This window comes from Schistocerca serialis, chromosome 2 (genome assembly GCF_023864345.2).
Source record: "Schistocerca serialis cubense isolate TAMUIC-IGC-003099 chromosome 2, iqSchSeri2.2, whole genome shotgun sequence".
Classification (NCBI taxonomy): domain Eukaryota; kingdom Metazoa; phylum Arthropoda; class Insecta; order Orthoptera; family Acrididae; genus Schistocerca; species Schistocerca serialis.
Genome location: NC_064639.1, coordinates 551,277,696 through 551,295,441, shown reverse-complemented (window position 1 = coordinate 551,295,441; position 17,746 = coordinate 551,277,696). Strand labels below are relative to the sequence as shown.

General features: G+C 40.4%; 1 protein-coding gene across 1 annotated transcript in view; it reads right to left on the bottom strand.

The window, feature by feature from the left end:
- LOC126456201 (esterase E4-like) overlaps positions 1-17,746 on the bottom strand; it is a 405,384-nt gene that overhangs the window by 118,909 nt on the left and 268,729 nt on the right. The window contains exon 6 of the mRNA XM_050091955.1: positions 8,420-8,605. Coding sequence (XP_049947912.1) covers positions 8,420-8,605 — 186 coding nt within the window. The remainder of the gene's footprint in view (positions 1-8,419; positions 8,606-17,746) is intronic.

The window sequence follows — 17,746 nt, the reverse complement described above, 5'->3', positions numbered from 1 at the left end:
AGATAATGCTCAGAGTCCAAAAACGAACGCATGTTGATGCTGGTGTCAACCTTATCGGCGCCACACCACTGTGTACCAATAAAATATAACAGAGTAGGAAAGATTTTTGTGGTAAGTGGGGGTAAGATTTCACGCTGATTTTGTAAGCCATGACTATGAAATGTAAGACAGGAAAACTTATTTTTGAAATGAACTGATGTTGGATTATGATTAGAGATGTTTTTCTTATGGAGATATGTGAATGATAACTATGTATGTTACCGTAGAAATTATTGAAATCCCATAAGTCTATGAGAGATGATGATGTTGTTGTGCTAGCAGATTTGCAAATCAAGTAGATCATACATTGATATTTGCAATTTTGGTTTGATGATGATGCGTATATGAATGTAATGGATGTTTAGGTAGGTTAGGACATGATATTGGGGCACTCTGTTTTTTGATGAAGTTTAATTTCTTTGACTAAGGAATATCTCATACAAGTTGCTTGGCAACCACCTTTGAGTACTATGATGCACACTGTAATCAACTGTTTTACTTGATCCATTTTAACTTTGGCAACTGTAGATTTACTGTTACATGTAATATAATTTCCAATACTTATTTATTGTCTACGCATTCTCAAACTTACAGCTGTTTAGTTACACGCTCTTTTGCTTGAAGTACCTTTTACCTCTACTGCCAGCCGGGATGGCCGAGCAGTTTTAGGCGCCACAGTCTGGAACCGCGCGTCCGCTACGGTCGCAGGTTCAAATCCTGCCTTGGGCATGGATGTATGTGATGTCCTTAGGTTAGTTAGGTTTAAGTAGTTCTACATTCTAGGGGGCTGATGACCTCAGAAGTTAAGTCCCATAGTGCTCAGAGCCATTTTACCTCTACTATATACACTATTACTTGAAGTTGATTTTCTTACAAGAAATATGTCACTAGATTTATACTTTACATGTGCCTTGTCGATTGAAAGGAGAACATATGTGATGCATGGACCAGAATTCTGTAACTTGATTTGTATCTCTCAGACTTGCATCCTGAAAAAAAATACTGGCCAGAAATAATACATATTCATAAGTGAAACAAAAACATAACATACTCAGTAAGGTGAGACGTGGTGATGACTCAAGTCCATGTTATGCTGGAATATTATAGATTATGGTTTGACTCGTCGCAATTTATAAAAAAAAAAAAAAATTGTTATATAATTTTTCTTTGCCACTTTTCACACCTGACTTTAGGTGTATAGCCATTATATTAAAGTTTATGAAACTCAGTGACACATATTGCTAATTCTGACAAACAGATGTTGTTTCTTGTGGTAAACACACTATTTATTTTTTTTAAAAAGTTTATCTTACCTGATTATGCATGAGAAACTTCTTCTCAAAATGAGAGCATTTTCTGCACTTGAATGATCAGCCCAAAGTGGCATTCCACTTTGTTTATTTATTGATCTGAAACTTATAGTGATTTGATATGATATTTGTGTACCTTATTTCTATATTTTCATGTTTATGTATTAATTATGTTTGATCTGAACTGGATATCAGAGGAACTGCTTGTAAGTTACATGGTTTTATTTAGCATTTGATACTTGTATAATCAATATAAAGTTAAATATTTCAATTCCTCTGTCTAGCAGAATGCTATTGTTTACCCTTCATCAATCAATTAATAGGGAGTTTTTGGGTGGCAAGTCCGCTCTGTAGGGAAGCTGAACACACTTCCCCCTCCAGTGCCACAGAGAAGTACTTGAACAGTGGGGGGTCCTGGGTAGGAGGGTATGGGGGTTTCCTGTCTTAGGGGTCTGTCATCTTTTCTTCTTCAGCTCCAACACTCCAAATCTTCAATTTCGTTTCTTACTTCTCACCAGAGTACCAAGCTGTCCTTCCCTCTGTCCACATCAATATGTCTCTAGTGCTGAGACCCTTCTCATTTGCTGTGTCAGTTCTTGTCTTTGTGACTAAAGCTTATTGTATAGGACGATCTGGGAAACAAGTCAGCATTTCTGGATTATTAAATATACTGAATTTCAAAGATGTCACATGTATAGATAATCTGTGAGACCAAGTATACAGTTTTCAACTTGATGTATTGGTGATTTTTGATAAGGATGATTTAAACATGTATTATGTATAAATCTATAACCATAGTTTGAAAGATGTCACATGTATAGATAATCTATGATATAATTTATATATTACTCACTTGTGTTTCGTTTTGTTGTGTGTTGGAACACAAAGTGGCAAACCAAAAATCTTGAAACAGTCTGTGTACTGTGTCTCAATCAATATTTGTACATGTAGTCCAAGTGGACTCAGTGGAGAATTGTCTTTTAGTCAGCCTTGGATAGCAATCTGTGGAAGTGTGATTATTCAGTAATATATGTGAATATTAGTGAAGAGCACAGAGACTAGTGCAATAGCACTTGAGAATTTTGTACTAGTTATATAATTTGAAATTCAAAGTTACAACTTTACTTCATGTAGTTCATAAGAATATTGTTTTAGTGATATATTGTCAAAGAACAAGTTAAAATTGCAAAATGAGATTTAAGACAGGAAATGCTTAAATATGATCAGTTGGAATTTTGCTGGTTATCAATTCTGTTGAAAATAATCAACTACACGAAATATAATGGTCATAAAGAGTGGAATATGAACCAAATTCCAGATTTTGCAATGAAGATCTTCCGATGAGCAGAGAACCACATTGAGCTCCAGTTCAGTGCTCCTCATTACACATGGAGGAGACTGAACACTTTGGTATATTATGATATAATGCTGTGCATTACTAATAAGAACTTGGTGCACCTGCGTACAATAGGGGGTTGTGATGTACAATCTAATATGGATTTGAGTATTGTAGTATCTGATACTAATGCTTGTTCCACAATGCATCGACAATATGGAGAAAGAGTTATTTACGCCAGTGTCTCCATTGCACTCAGGAGAACCTGGAGGCTCTAATGACTGCCATAATTATTGAGAAACAAGAGCAATTCAGCAAACTTCCATTAGATAGTTTTTCTGATTGAAATATATTTACCTCATATTCATGCTGAAATACAAGCTACAGTCAATCCTGCAAATTAACTTGTTCTTTCTTTGTGCTATTAATCAATATTTTGTCTGATCCAGTTGAAACTGATACAAAATAATTTATGATAATCTTACATATTTAATTGAAAACATAGTTTAAATTTCATTGTGATGTGTGTTACACTTCAGTTTGGAGATTAAGGAGAAATCTGATCTCATATCATATGTAAATTGCTAATCCATCTATATCATATGTAAATTGCTAATCCATCTAATTGATTGTAAAATGAGTACTGTTACATGGATCTACCAGAAAAGGTTTTGTTCAACTTTTAGTTGAGACATAACCGTCCACTGAAACCCATTTAAAACACGTATTTTTCAATCCAGTTTCAAATAAACAGGAATCACTGATGTAAACAAAAGATAGTGATGTAGTTAAACCTATACTTATAAAATTGTTACAATGAAACTAGTTACTAAATTATCATTGTATTGAAGTATATAAATCCTGTAATTGGTAGGAATATTTAGGATCAACCTAATTAGGTGAAATCAGGAACAAATGATTGAGTACAATGGTCAAAGTCATTTCTTTGAAACTGAGATGGGTTTGTGTTAAAACAGTGTCTAAATTAAACGAAAAACCAACTGAGATAATCAAAATTGAGTAGAAAATTAAAATGTAACTAGCGAAAATGTTATAAGTGGTGTGTAAACATAGGCAGTTCTTTAGGTGTTTTGGTAATAATAAATAAACGACCTATTTTGCCACATTCAGTGGGTGACTTGGAAACGTATACATTGATAGGAACATTTTCCGAAGCATGTATCTTTTGCATTTTATAAAAATAGTAAAAGCATTGTTAATATTTCATATTTTGAGTATTTACACACTCACAAAATGTTAAATGCTTGAACACTGATATATGTATTTGCTCTATAAGAGCCCGTGCAACTGAAGAAATATGTCATTAGTTTTAAGACAACAGTTTTAATTGTAATTTTATTAAAAAAGCTCTTTATAACAATAACGAAGACTGTTCGGGTTTATATATAAAGGTGCAGCCATGTTGGCATTGGTCGGCAGTGTCTTGTGAGATGTTGTGCAAGAAGCATGTAACTGCTTAAGTAAGATGTATGTCAGTGTTGTAAGCACGCCTGTTCAAATGTTTCAAATGGCTCTGAACACTATGGAACTTAACATCTGAGGTCATCAGTCCCTTAGACATAGAACTGCTTAAACCTAACTAACTTAAGGACATCACACACATCCATGCCCGAGGTAGGACTCAAACCTGCGACCGTAGCAGCAGCGCAGTTCCGGACGGAAGTGCCTAGATCCGCTCGGCCACAACGGCCGGCAGCATGTCAATATTTTTGAGTTTTGTCCAAGTAACATAATAATTATGACGTGATGTAGAATAAAGGTTCTGAAACATAATGTTTGTTTTGGTCATTCTTGGTGTAAAAATCAAGTTACAGTGGTCATGAAGGAACACAATGTTTGTGGTAGGAGCAGATAAAAAGCAGTTGGATGAGTACACCCTACATAATTATAAGAATTTTTGATAATAATGTCACACACTGATAGCATCCTCCTGTCCCTATAACGTATGGTACTCTTTGTAAAACCGAATTGTGATTCCATCTGGACCTGACGAATTATTTGCTTTCAACTCTTTTTGTTGTTTCCTACGCTAGAGATTCTTATTTCTCTGTTCTCCATACCGGAGCATGTCAGATGGTCGAACGATGGTATGTATGTACGATTATCTTGTATGAATGGTTTCTTAAATGCGAAATTTGGAACTTCGGCTTTGTTTTTGTTATCTTCTCCTGCGTCACTGGACTGCCAACAAGTGACTGTAGCATTAGACCGCTAAGCAATTTTACGTAGGACCAGAATTTTCTCGCGTTCTAGGCAAAAGCTTTTGATAGTTGTATGCTTTGTAATTGATGTTTTTACAGACGCACGAATTTCTACTAACTTTATCGTGTCGTCATGACCGTGTTGTCTTTTGAGTCGGGAGTGCAACAACCCTTGCCTCCTCAGCATTTTCCGAATTTCGTTGTTAAACTACAGTGGGTCTTTTCCTTTCATAATCCACTTAACTCGGCAGATACTCCTCCAGAGCACGATTTACTAACCTCTACGTCCATTGTACCGCAACTAAATGATGCCAGTTCACTGTCTAAGCAAGATGCTAACAACTGCTTCTTGACTGATTTATTAACTTTAGTAACCATAGTCGCTGTGGTGACATCACGGTCACTAATCCCTGTCTCTATACTGACGCCGTCGATAAGGTCAGGCCTGTTTGTAGCTACGAGGTCTAAAATACTTCCATTGCTTGCGGGCTGTCGAGCTAGCTGCTTAAGACACTTTTCAAAAGTACTTCGCAAGGGTGTATGTCTTTACCCCCTGCAATGAATCCATAGACGTCCCAGTCTATACTCGGTAGGTCAAAATGACTCCAACTAATATTGCATTAGTGGCTGTTTCCGCGTTACTGACCATAGACTTTCTCTGAATAGCTCCGGAATCGTACATGTATTGAGAGCGCGGTTGTCGTTTCATGCCAGAGTCTGCACGGGATACGGTGTCTGATACACAGTGACCAATTTCGTCCAAGGTCCTGGGCCAGTTCATTCGTTTGTTCGGAAGGGGAGGCCGACATTGTTTGCTGGCCTTCCTTCCTGTCAGCAACGACAGAGTCGAGACGCATGCCCTGCAACGTTTCCGAATCGATTTTACAGAAACTACTGTATTAGCTTTAATTTCTCGAATTGTCTCATTGTGGTCATTTCATAATACGGAGGAAATAATATATTGGCCGACTCTTCCAGGAACGTACTCTCCCAGAATTTCAGAAGTAAACCTCTCCGTGCGTACAACGCCTCTCTTGTAGCGTTTGCAACTGGAGTTTGTTGAGCATCTCGGGCACGCTCTAGCGCTGACAAAACGGTACCGTGACGAAATGCACCGCTCTTCCTTAGATCTACTCTATTTCTTCTATTAATGGACCTGGAAAGGGTCTCAGACTGTTGCGCAATACTCAAGAGTCAGTCGAGCAAGTATTTTGTAGGTCACTTCTTTCGTGGATGAGTTACATTTTCATAACATTCATCCTATGAATCTCAGCCTGGCATTTGCTTTTCTTGCTAGTTGCTTTATGTGATCATTCCAGTTGAGGTCGCTCCGGGAAGTTAGTGCCAGATATTTTACGATACTGTTCCAGCAGTTTGTCGTGAACAGTGTAGTTGTACAGTAGTGGATTTCTTCTCCTACGTACGTGCAAAATGTTATTAGTATTTACGTTCAGGTTCAATTGCCGGAGCTTGCACCATCCATCAACCCTCTGTTAGTCATTCAGGAAATCGATACTGTTTTATGGCTTCTCTACTTTCTTATAACAACAGCATCATTCGCGACCAGCCTCACACTGCTTTCGACATTTTCTAGTACATCATTAATAACCATTCTAAATGGTAATGGTCTTATCATACTTCCTTAGGGTACTCCCGAAATTACCTTTACATCGTTCGATTCTTTTCCGTTAAGAGCGATGTGCTGAATTTTACATGCAAGGAATTTTGAAAATATCTTCAAATCTGGTCCGATACTCGGTAAGCTTGTATTTTTACCACTTAGTAGCAGTGCGAGATGCTGTCAAATGCCTTTCTCAAGCCTAGGAACATGGCATCAGCCTGAGTGCCGATGTCTACACTGCTGTGGATCTCATAGAGGAACAAAGCGAGTTGAGTTTCACAAGATCTCTGTTTGCGGAACCAGCGTGACTTTCATAGAGGAAATTTTTTGGGCGCTAATGACCACGCTGTTTAGCGCCCGAAAACCTCAAACCACACACACACACACACATACACACACACACACACACACACACACACCCACTCACACACACACACACACAGAGGAAATTTTTATTCTCCAAAAACGTCATTATAAGTGAGCATAAAACATGTTCCATAATTCTAAAACAGACTGACGTCATTGACAGAGACCTTTCTTGAAAACTACCGCTTTTACCCCTTCACTAGGTATCCATCGTTGCTCAGACCACCTACAGTTAACTGCTGCTAGAAGGGGTGCAAGATCTTTCGTATAATCTCTGTAGATTCTTAGAGGAAGCTCATCTGGTCCAGATGTCTTCCGACTAAGCGATTTCAGCTGTTTTTCTGTTGTGCAGTCACTATCTATTATTTCGGCGTTCGCACAATGATTGAAAGTTTTTCGGCCTTCTCTCTGTCTTCTTCCTTTTCGTTCTTATTATGGTCACTGAGCGAATGAATAGAAGATTGCGATCCGGTTACTGACTTCACATACGATCAAAACCGCTTGAAGTTTTTGGTCAGTTCGTTTGGCAAAATTTTACTTTCAAATTCATTAAAAGCTTTTCTCGTTGCTCTCCTTACGCTCATCTGAGCTTGATTTTCGCTTCGTCCGGTTTTTGGTTATGGGGTAGGTTTTGAAGGTTTTTGACGTTCTTTGTTTATGGAGAGTTTCCTAACATCGCTATTAAACCAATGCGGTGGGGAGAGGGTCTTTCCTATCATCTTGATCTGAACATACTTGTGTAAGGAGCAGTTTACCATCGCGTTGCCGTGTGAGCATCCGAGGAGCCGCCAGCAGCAGCCGCCAGATGGTGCTCATTTTCTGGCTCTGAGCACTATGGGACTTAACTTCTGAGGTCATCAGTCCTCTAGAACTTAGAACTACTTAAACCTAACTAACCTAAGGACATCACACACACACACACATGCCCGAGGCAGGATTCGAACCTGCGACCGTAGCGGTCGCGCGGTTCCAGACTGTAGCACCTAGAACCGCTCGGCCACCCCGGCCGGCGCTCATTTTCTGAAGATGACTTCTATATGAAGTCGAAATCTGTCCTTAATGAAATATTATTGCGTTCTTGGTTGGTTTTTAACCCACCTGTCTAAGGATTACTGAACGTTGCTTTTGAATTTTTTATCCTTGCGGCGCATAAGCTGTTAATGGTAGTTTCTTTGGCATTTTCAATCAGTCCTGAGGCTGCACATGCACACAGTTCACTGCAGTGGTCACTCCCTACTGGTGTTGTGTCCTGCATGCATTTTCAGCCTCATGACTCATTGAAAACGCTAGAGAATTGATCATTAAAAGTTGTACACTGCGGTGAAATTCATGCACCACAGGGTTGAATTTGAGCTGCAGTTCTTCGTCCTCAGCACGTTTTCCAATATTACAAAAGCTGTGCCGAACACGTGCTCGTTTCCTAAAGACAGTGTCAGTTGTGGTTCCAGACCACAACCGTGCAATATTATTGGCTATTCTTTGGGTTTGGAACTGTAATTAATCACTAGTGGAGTAGAAGACTCACCTTTGGAGAGCGGGGACAGTAGATGGTAGTGGACTGAGGCAGCGCCCGCACTCTCGCCAAAGATGGTGACGTTGTCTGGGTCGCCACCAAAGCTGGCGATGTTGTCACGTACCCATCTGAGGGCCGCCACCTGGTCCTTGAGGCCCATGTTGCCGGGCACCACCTCGTCTTGCGTGCTCAGGAAGCCTGCAACCGCATTGGAACATCCATTCAGTGGGCATTCCCAATTAATGTTGCATATGATGAAAAGGAATGTTATTATAGTTAATAGTGCATCGATATTAACATTATTAAGAGTACCAACTGTGACAACAAATATATAAAATACTTAATATTTGATACAGTTGTGTCTGTACAACGTACATCTAGAACTCCTGATTCTAGGGATGGATCTTCAGCTGGCAGCATATTACTGCTATCAATATAATCTGCCATATTTCATTTTGATAAATCTACATAAATAAGAATTATTTCGTAATTTCTGGCTATTACGTCATGAAAAGATGCCCATGTAACCGGGATTATCCCTTCTTTTCTATTATCCACGAGTTCCACAACTTCTCTCGTGGTCTTGTTCTTGCATATAGCAACAGAAAATTCAGTGTTCTAGAAATATTTGGAGTGGTCTGTATCTATACAGTGCGTATCTTTTAGGAAACTGACAAGCATTTGCAATATTATCGTCGAAAACCGTTATCTGTCACCTGATAGATACAAACTATGTTGCGAAGACAGACAGTGTTGAAGCGCCACGAAGTAATAGGCTCGGGAATGGAGTAGAATTTTAGAAGTCTTCCATCAGCAAGGCAAGTACAGCACGTCAATAAACAAGCACCAGGTGAAATGCCAGCAAGCAAAGACTGTTGACATTACATGTAATGCGGCCACAAAACGAAGATAATTGATACAGACCGTAAGAGCTGGTTGACCAAAACGCCATTACAGCGGAATGACGTCATAAAGAGAGGAGACTGCCATCATCTTGTTGACGAAGAAATAAGCAAAATGTAAACGTAACAATGATTATTCAGAGGAGTGACGGAGCAGTGGCGGCTCATTCCACATTCCCACTATCGATAACTTTTAGCCAGCGTCTCACAAGAGAGCGTGGATCACTCATAGAGTAAATATCTGTGGAGTGAGCATTGCGTTCTGCGCATGTTGTCAACATTAAACCAGGATTGTCACGTGTTCTCGGGACTTCGCTGTGCGTGTGTGCTTTCCGCAGCGTTTGAAGTTTATAATATCAAGAGTTTTTGTTGTGTTTCGCCGTTTGTTGATAGTGTAATAGCGATGGTGAATTACTGTTGTTGCTACAGATGCAAAGAAAAATATGTGAAAGGAGGGATAGTAACTTTTCATTGGTACATACCATGTAGCTGTAATTATAGATATCATATTAGTAAGAGACGCCCGCATCTCGTGGTCGTGCGGTAGCGTTCTCGCTTCCTACGCCCGGGTTCCCGGGTTCGATTCCCGGCGGGGTCAGGGATTTTCTGTGCCTCGTGATGGCTGGGTGTTGTGTGATGTCCTTAGGTTAGTTAGGTTTAAGTAGTTCTAAGTTCTAGGGGACTGATGACATAAGATGTTAAGTCCCATAGTGCTCAGAGCCATTTGAACCATTTAGTAAGAGACATTGTATATGTTAAAAATTTTGAGACGCATTATAATTAAGGCTTGATTCAGTAGACATATTTTTCTACAATTTTATGACTATACAATAGATATTACGGCTAGTAAAAAAGCTTACAAACAATCGCTTCCTCTCGTAAATTTGCTAGTGGAACAGGAAAGGAAATGGTTAGTTGTTTCAGCAAATACTATCCTCCATGCATTTATCAGTGACTTGTCGATTGTGTATATAGATTACTCAGTCTACTATTTATTTAATAAACTGGGAGCAAGTACGTAAAATGCGTTGAATAAATACTTCAAAGTGTCACCAGTAAGAAAAAATGTCCTTTAGGTCGCAAAATAAAATAAATACGCAGAAATAGCAGGAAAAAAGGACGAATTAGCAGGGTAATCTCTAATGTTTGGCAAATTCGGACACTTTGAAAAGTACTAAAGTACTGTCAAGTCGTTTTGCAAGACTATCAGTGCAACCCGTGGACTAGGGGTAGCGTCTTTGATTCATAATCAAAACGTCTTCGATCCCGGGTTCGATACCCGCTGCTGCCTAAATTTTGATAAATAATCAGCATTGGCAGCCGAAGACTTCCGGCATAAGAAGTCAGCCTCATTCTGCCAACGGCCTTGAAAGGGTAATGCAGTATGTAAAGGGGGACGAAAATCTTATAGTCATGGGCGACTGGAATGCAGTTGTAGGGGAAGGAGTAGAAGAAAAGGTTACAGGAGAATATGGGCTTGGGACAAGGAATGAAAGAGGAGAAAGACTAATTGAGTTCTGTAACAAGTTTCAGCTAGTAATAGCGAATACCCTGTTCAAGAATCACAAGAGGAGGAGGAATACTTGGAAAAGGCTGGGAGATATAGGAAGATTTCAATTAGATTACATCATGGTTAGACAGAGATTCCGAAATCAGATACTGGATTGTAAGTCGTGCCCAGGAGCAGATACAGACTCAGATCACAATATAGTAGTGATGAAGAGTAGGCTGAAGTTCAAGACATTAGTCAGGAAGAATCAATACGCAAAGAAGTGGGATATGGAAGTACTAAGGAATGACGAGATACATTTGAAGTTCTCTAACGCTATAGATACAGCAATAAGGAATAGCGCAGTAGGCAGTACAGTTGAAGAGGAATGGACTTCTCTAAAAAGGGCCATCACAGAAGCTGGGAAGGTAAACATAGGTACAAAGAAGGTAGCTGCGAAGAAACCATGGGTAACAGAAGGAATACTTCAGATGATTGATGAAAGGAGGAAGTACAAACATGTTCCGGGAAAATCGGGAATACAGAAACACAAGTCGCTGAGGAATGAAATAAATAGGAAGTGCAGGGAAGCTAAGACAAAATGGCTGCAGGAAAAATGTGAAGACATCGAAAAAGATATGATTGTCGGGAGGACAGACTCAGCATTCAGGAAAGTCAAACAACCTTTGGTGACATTAAAAGTAACGGTGGTAACATTAAGAGTGCAACGGGAATTCCACTGTTAAATGCAGAGGAGAGAGCAGATAGGTGGAAAGAATACGTTGAAAGCCTCTATGAGGGTGAAGAATTGTCTGATGTGATAGAAGAAGAAACAGGAGTCGATTTAGAAGAGATAGGGGATACAGTATTAGAATCGGAATTTAAAAGAGCTTTGGAGGACTTACGGTCAAATAAGGCAGAAGGGATAGATAACATTCCACCAGAATTTCTAAAATCATTGGGGGAAGTGGCAACAAAACGACTAATCACATTGGTGTGTAGAATATATGAGTCTGGCGATATACCATCTGACTTTCGGAAAAGCATCATCCACACAATTCCAAAGACGGCAAGAGCTGACAAGTGCGAGAATTATCGCACAATCAGCTTAACAGCTCATGCATCGAAGCTGCTTACAAGAATAATATACAGAAGAATCGAAAAGAAAATTGAGAATGCGCTAGGTGACGATCAGTTTGGCTTTAGGAAAAGTAAAGGGACGAGAGAGGCAATTCTGACGTTACGGCTAATAATGGAAGCAAGTCTAAAGAAAAATCAAGACACTTTCATAGGATTTGTCGACCTGGAAAAAGCGTTCGACAATATAAAATGGTGCAAGCTGTTCGAGATTCTGAAAAAAGTAGGGGTAAGCTATAGGGAGAGACGGGTCATGTACAATATGTACAACAACCAAGAGGGAATAATAAGAGTGGACAATCAAGAACGAAGTGCTCGTATTAAAAAGGGTGTAAGACAAGTCTGTAGCCTTTCACCCCTACTCTTCAATCTGTACATCGAGGAAGCAATGATGGAAATAAAAGAAAGGTTCAGGAGTGGAATTAAAATACAAGGTGAAAGGATATCAATGATACGATTCGCTGATGACATTGCTATCCTGAGTGAAGGTGAAGAAGAATTAAATGATCTGCTGAACGGAATGAACAATCTAATGAGTACACAGTATGGTTTGAGAGTAAATCGGAGAAAGACAAAGGTAATGAGAAGTAGTAGAAATGAGAACAGCGAGAAACTTAACATCAGGATTGATGGGCACAAAGTCAATGAAGTTAAGGAATTCTGCTACCTAAGCAGTAAAATAACCAATGATGGACGGAGCAAGGAGGACATCAAAAGCAGACTCACTATGGCAAAAAAGGCATTTCTGGCCAAGAGAAGTCTGCTAATATCAAATACCGGCCTTAATTTGAGGAAGAAGTTTCTGAGGATGTACGTCTGGAGTACAGCATTGTATGGTAGTGAAACATGGACCGTGGGAAAACTGGAACAGAAGAGAATCGAAGCATTTGAGATGTGGTGCTATAGACGAATGTTGAAAATTAGGTGGACTGATAAGGTAAAGAATGAGGATGTTCTATGCAGAAGCAGAGAGGAAAGGAATATGTGGAAAACACTGATAAGGAGAAGGGACAGGATGATAGGACATCTGCTAAGACATGAGGGAATGACTTCCATGGTACTAGAGGGAGCTGTAGAGGGCAAAAACTGTAGAAGAAGACAGAGACTGGAATACATAAAGCAAATAATTGAGGATGTAGGTTGCAAGTGCTACTCTGAGATGAAGAGGTTAACACAGGAAAGGAATTCGTGGCGGGCCGCATCAAACCAGTCAGTAGACTGATGACCAAAAAAAAAAAAAAAGTGCAAAAATGTACGTCAGGTTCTGTAATACTATAAAGTGCCGTATCATACCGAAAAATACCAAAAATCGACTCCATCTGAACTGTGACACCTATGCAAAGAAGCAGAATGCAGTATCACTTGCCCCTTAGAGTTACGTAGCTGGTTTATCCCCGGTATCAAATGGATACTGTTAAAATGTCTACGCAACATATATAAATAATCCACGACTCGTACGAAAAGAATCTGTCTGTACTAGAGATGTAGTGACATTCTAAATATACAGGGCGCTATACGGACAAACACACGACGTCCAGAGAACACGTGACCAGGCCGGCAATGTATGTTGACAACACAAAATCTGTTCTGCGCAGGTGAATGCTGACTCCAGAGATATTTACTCTATGGGATTGCAGTTATCGTTGCCTTCCCTAGTATTCAAAAGCGGCCGCTAGAGTCGCGTCGGTGAGAGGCCTCTGGAGAGCGCGGCGCAGGTAGTTGACGGATAGTTTATGCGCAGTGGAGCAGGGGGCAGCAGCAGTGCTTCGAGCAACGGACACTTGGTGCGGATCGGCACGACGTCTTTTCCGGGTAGCCGTTCACTCTTCTATGCCAGGACTGGGCAGCAGGCAAAGGTCTGGATCGCTTATGTTACGCGCAACTAGTTGTTCCGCTCTGTGCACCGATTTCTCTCTCCGCAAGCTGTTTGAACAGGTGTTCGTGCTTATGTTCACTGAGTCATCGTGCACGTCTTGTTATTTGGCTCTGTGATTCTAAGCCTAGTGTGCTGCCCTGTCTGCTCTGTGTGATACTGAAGCAGCTGGTGTAGATCTGCTGCCCAGCGTTCTGTCTTAAAAATTTGCCATCGTTACTGCATCTTTTCTCATCTGGAATGCACTGCTAATCTGTGCTTCTCTGCTCCCTTTTTTGTAGATGACTTTCATCAGCTCGTGTAGTTTTCCTGGGATGCTTTCTATATCACAGAATAAACCAGGAATACTCATTAAATATACAATGATACTAAAATGTGCAGTGGCACTTATTTCTCAGTCTAAGGCGAAATAAACGTTTACTTGATTTCAACTGTAATACATTATCTACCAGCATTGACAGTGTTACTCAGTGTCATAGAGACTCTTACTGAGAATGTGACAATATACTTCTCTCAATATGTTATTTAATATCGAAATTTTAGAAAGATTGCCTCACTTCTGATTATCACGTATTGTAACCACTCGGCAGCAGGACAGTACATTAAGTGATGATATTGGGTCGTCGGAGTCAGCATCAGGCCGAACCGTCACACCTGGGACATGAGTGAACCATGAATCGGTGCGAGATGGCCTGATCTGCACCTGAAAGCACTAATAACATATCGTTAACAAGCAAATATTTATTGTTCAGGAATACACTGCCTTCGTTCAGGGCAGCCAACTGTGGTGGCAGGCAGCAAGATGCTAACCTCACCAGAAAGCACTGACACACATGCGGACCATGTCATCTCGACTGCTGCAGTGATGGACACATCAGTGCTACTCAGCACCCAGCTACGTCATAGCACCACGATCACAGCTTGGCTGGTATTGTCTGTGTTGCCTCGGTGTTAGCAGCACAGGGCTATGGGTTACCAGAGTGATCTCGTTGATATCAAACCCCATTAAGTAACCGCTGGCCCTGCACAGAGTGTACGACGTCACACTGCGTCACACTTTTGCCTCCATGAGGAGGCATCGGAGTAAATTTACAGGAACAGAAGGAGCACAGAGGCTGTGGCATGCCCTTCCATGATGAAGACTGTTGACTGCTACCTGGTCCATTGGTTAGGTCTGCACAAGGCCTGATGATTAAAGTCACATCAGTCTCAGTTCAAATGGCAGCACTTCAATTTGCAGTTGCCAAGTCTCTCTGGTAGAACTCATTGATCCATCAAAGTTCGAAGACGATCTTCATGAATAGATGATAGATGGACACAGGACCCATCTCCAGGTTGCTCAGCTGTGAACTGAGCACAAGTAAAGCCACTGGATAAGAGTAATATTTATACAAGAACTGTCCTGTGTGCATTGCTATTGAGAGGCTATGATGACTTCAGTTGGCCTGCTTTTCTTGACAGGTCAACTTTCTAGCCACTTTGGCTGTGGCCGAAAGGTGTCTTAACTTTGCCTTTTAGAAGCAGTGGTAGAAGTATTCTGCAGCGTCAGTGAAATCCAGAATTATCAGGATCAGGGAACTAACATGGAAGGAACTTTTTTTTTTGAGTCATCAGTCTTCTGAGTGGCTTGATGCGGATATGTTTTTTGGGTAACAACAGGTCCACTTTGAAAAACAGGTAGGAAAATTGAGGTTAATTTGTCATTACAGACAAGAAGGAGTTCAAAATGGTGAATGAGACAGCCGTTACATCGCAATGGCGATTACTTTTGAAGTAATGAATAGTTTACTTACTTTTTTATTCTTTGTCTCATTTTCATTTGACTGCCCCTTATATTTACAACATCTGATTTTACGAATTCCGCATACTTAAGGAATTAGCAAATATTGTACGTAATTTAATGATTTGTGCTGTGTATCATGGAGTTGATCTGAAGGACGAACGATTAATAAGTGAAATAAAGCAGAGCCAATGTGGAGATCGCAGTTGATTCAGCATAACTATCAGAGCTTTTTGCACTTGATTCAAAGGAGTTATTCTTCCGCAGAAATCTGTAATATCTGATGTAATGGACTTCTCTGCAAAATTTAAGGACGAGATAGATCAGTGAGCAGTTACAGTGCACTGCGATGACGGTCTTCACTACAACATGGCCCAGAGATAACATTTGGGTGACTTTAAATGAAGAAGAATCATCGGCATTCTGGATTATGGACAAAGTGTGACGATTGTAGACCAAGAGTTTGTTATAGCTCACAGCATGGTTTCACGTGTATGGGGAGGGTTCTGAACAATAGGTACTGTTGCCCGAAGGAGAGGAGGTGATCGACGATGGTCAGTTACTGCAGTAGATGATCGCTGCACTGTGGATCACGTCAAACAGCGGTGCAATTACAGCCGCATTTAACAGGACTGCAAGGTACACAATCTCGTGCTCCACAGTTCAAGACAACTGCATGAGGGTGATCTTTTTGCCAAGTTCAGTACATTGTGTTCCGGTCAAATGAAACTATATGGTTCCAGAGACCTTTTCAAGTCTCAGACATCTATAATGTATAAGCGCAGACTGAAGGGGCGAATGAAAATTTGTACACGTCCAAAATTTGCCACATAGCCTGAGGTAACTTAGCGGAAATTGCCACTTGATATATTTACTCTTTGTGGATGTATCAGGAATGGCTTGGCTCAGCCTCCTTACCCAGAATATAATGTTAGTAGAGAATGGCAGAAATAAGATTTTCAAGAAGACAAGCATGACCAGTGTCATGACTTGCATCCATATCGGATGGTAGCTGTTTTTGTTTTACTCGGTGTCAGTTCGTGGCCGCATCACATATTAGTACTAACTGATTCACCTGCAGTGTAGAAACACAATGCTAGCATAGGTCTCTGACGTACGAGAGTGCAAAAATTCAAATCAGTACAAGGTGAACGAAGGACGAAAGACAAACTGGGTACGAAGTTGAAGAGCTTGTGACAATTTTATTTGATTTACTGGATGAGTGGTTTATTGTTTCTAGCTTCATACTAGGCTAGAAACATTTGTGGATGTACCAAGATGAAGGACTGTCAAACGATTTGGACATGAAGCGTCCGCTGCTGGTGTCAATAGCCTAATGATGGTGCATTCGCTTGTTCCCCTAGTTACAGATTAACCACCCTATCAAACAAACAGCCACCTAGTAATTGTACGGTGATCGCAGCCATGGTCTCCATGGACTCTGTTCCTCAAAAAGTGCTGTTTCCCTTACCCTCCTGGGAGAACCTCTGCAAGTATTGTTCAGTAAACGTACGTGGGAACACCACTCACAGTGGAAGTTTGAGCCAGTTCAGGAGGCATGTTCGTACAGCGTAATGTTTTAAAAAGTTGGTTAAGGCTACTGATCAAGATAAACAGTAAATCTGGGTCCATGTCCTAGTCTGGGGCAGATTTTCATTTGTCACTACATATTCATTACGTTGCAGGCTCGGCACAGGTGAACGATTTTGCATTACTATCCTCTCATCTTCGTTGATTTTATTCTTACTGATCCATTCATTTTATTTCAAAGCATTGTCAGCCCCGGTGATCTACTGGTAAGGCGAATTCCTGGAAACTGAGAAGTCATGGGATTGAAACCTGGTCTGATGACAGAAATTTGCAATTTCCATTTAATATTGCTTTCACCTCTTGATGATATAAGTAAATGCCAAAAACGACATGTGTTTCGGATTCCAGTTAAACCGGAGGTATCCCTTTCCCAGTTGGATAAGTGGGATGTGTTAGGGACACACAACTCGCCAAAGTGGCGTCAAATTGAGAGACTTCCACTGACCATTGAAGTACATGAGTTATTATTATTTCAATGCATGTAATTCATTTAATATTTTAATGCAGCATGACGTATAATATAACTTGTATTCGTGGTCGTGCTTTGTGTATGCATGCAGTTTGATAT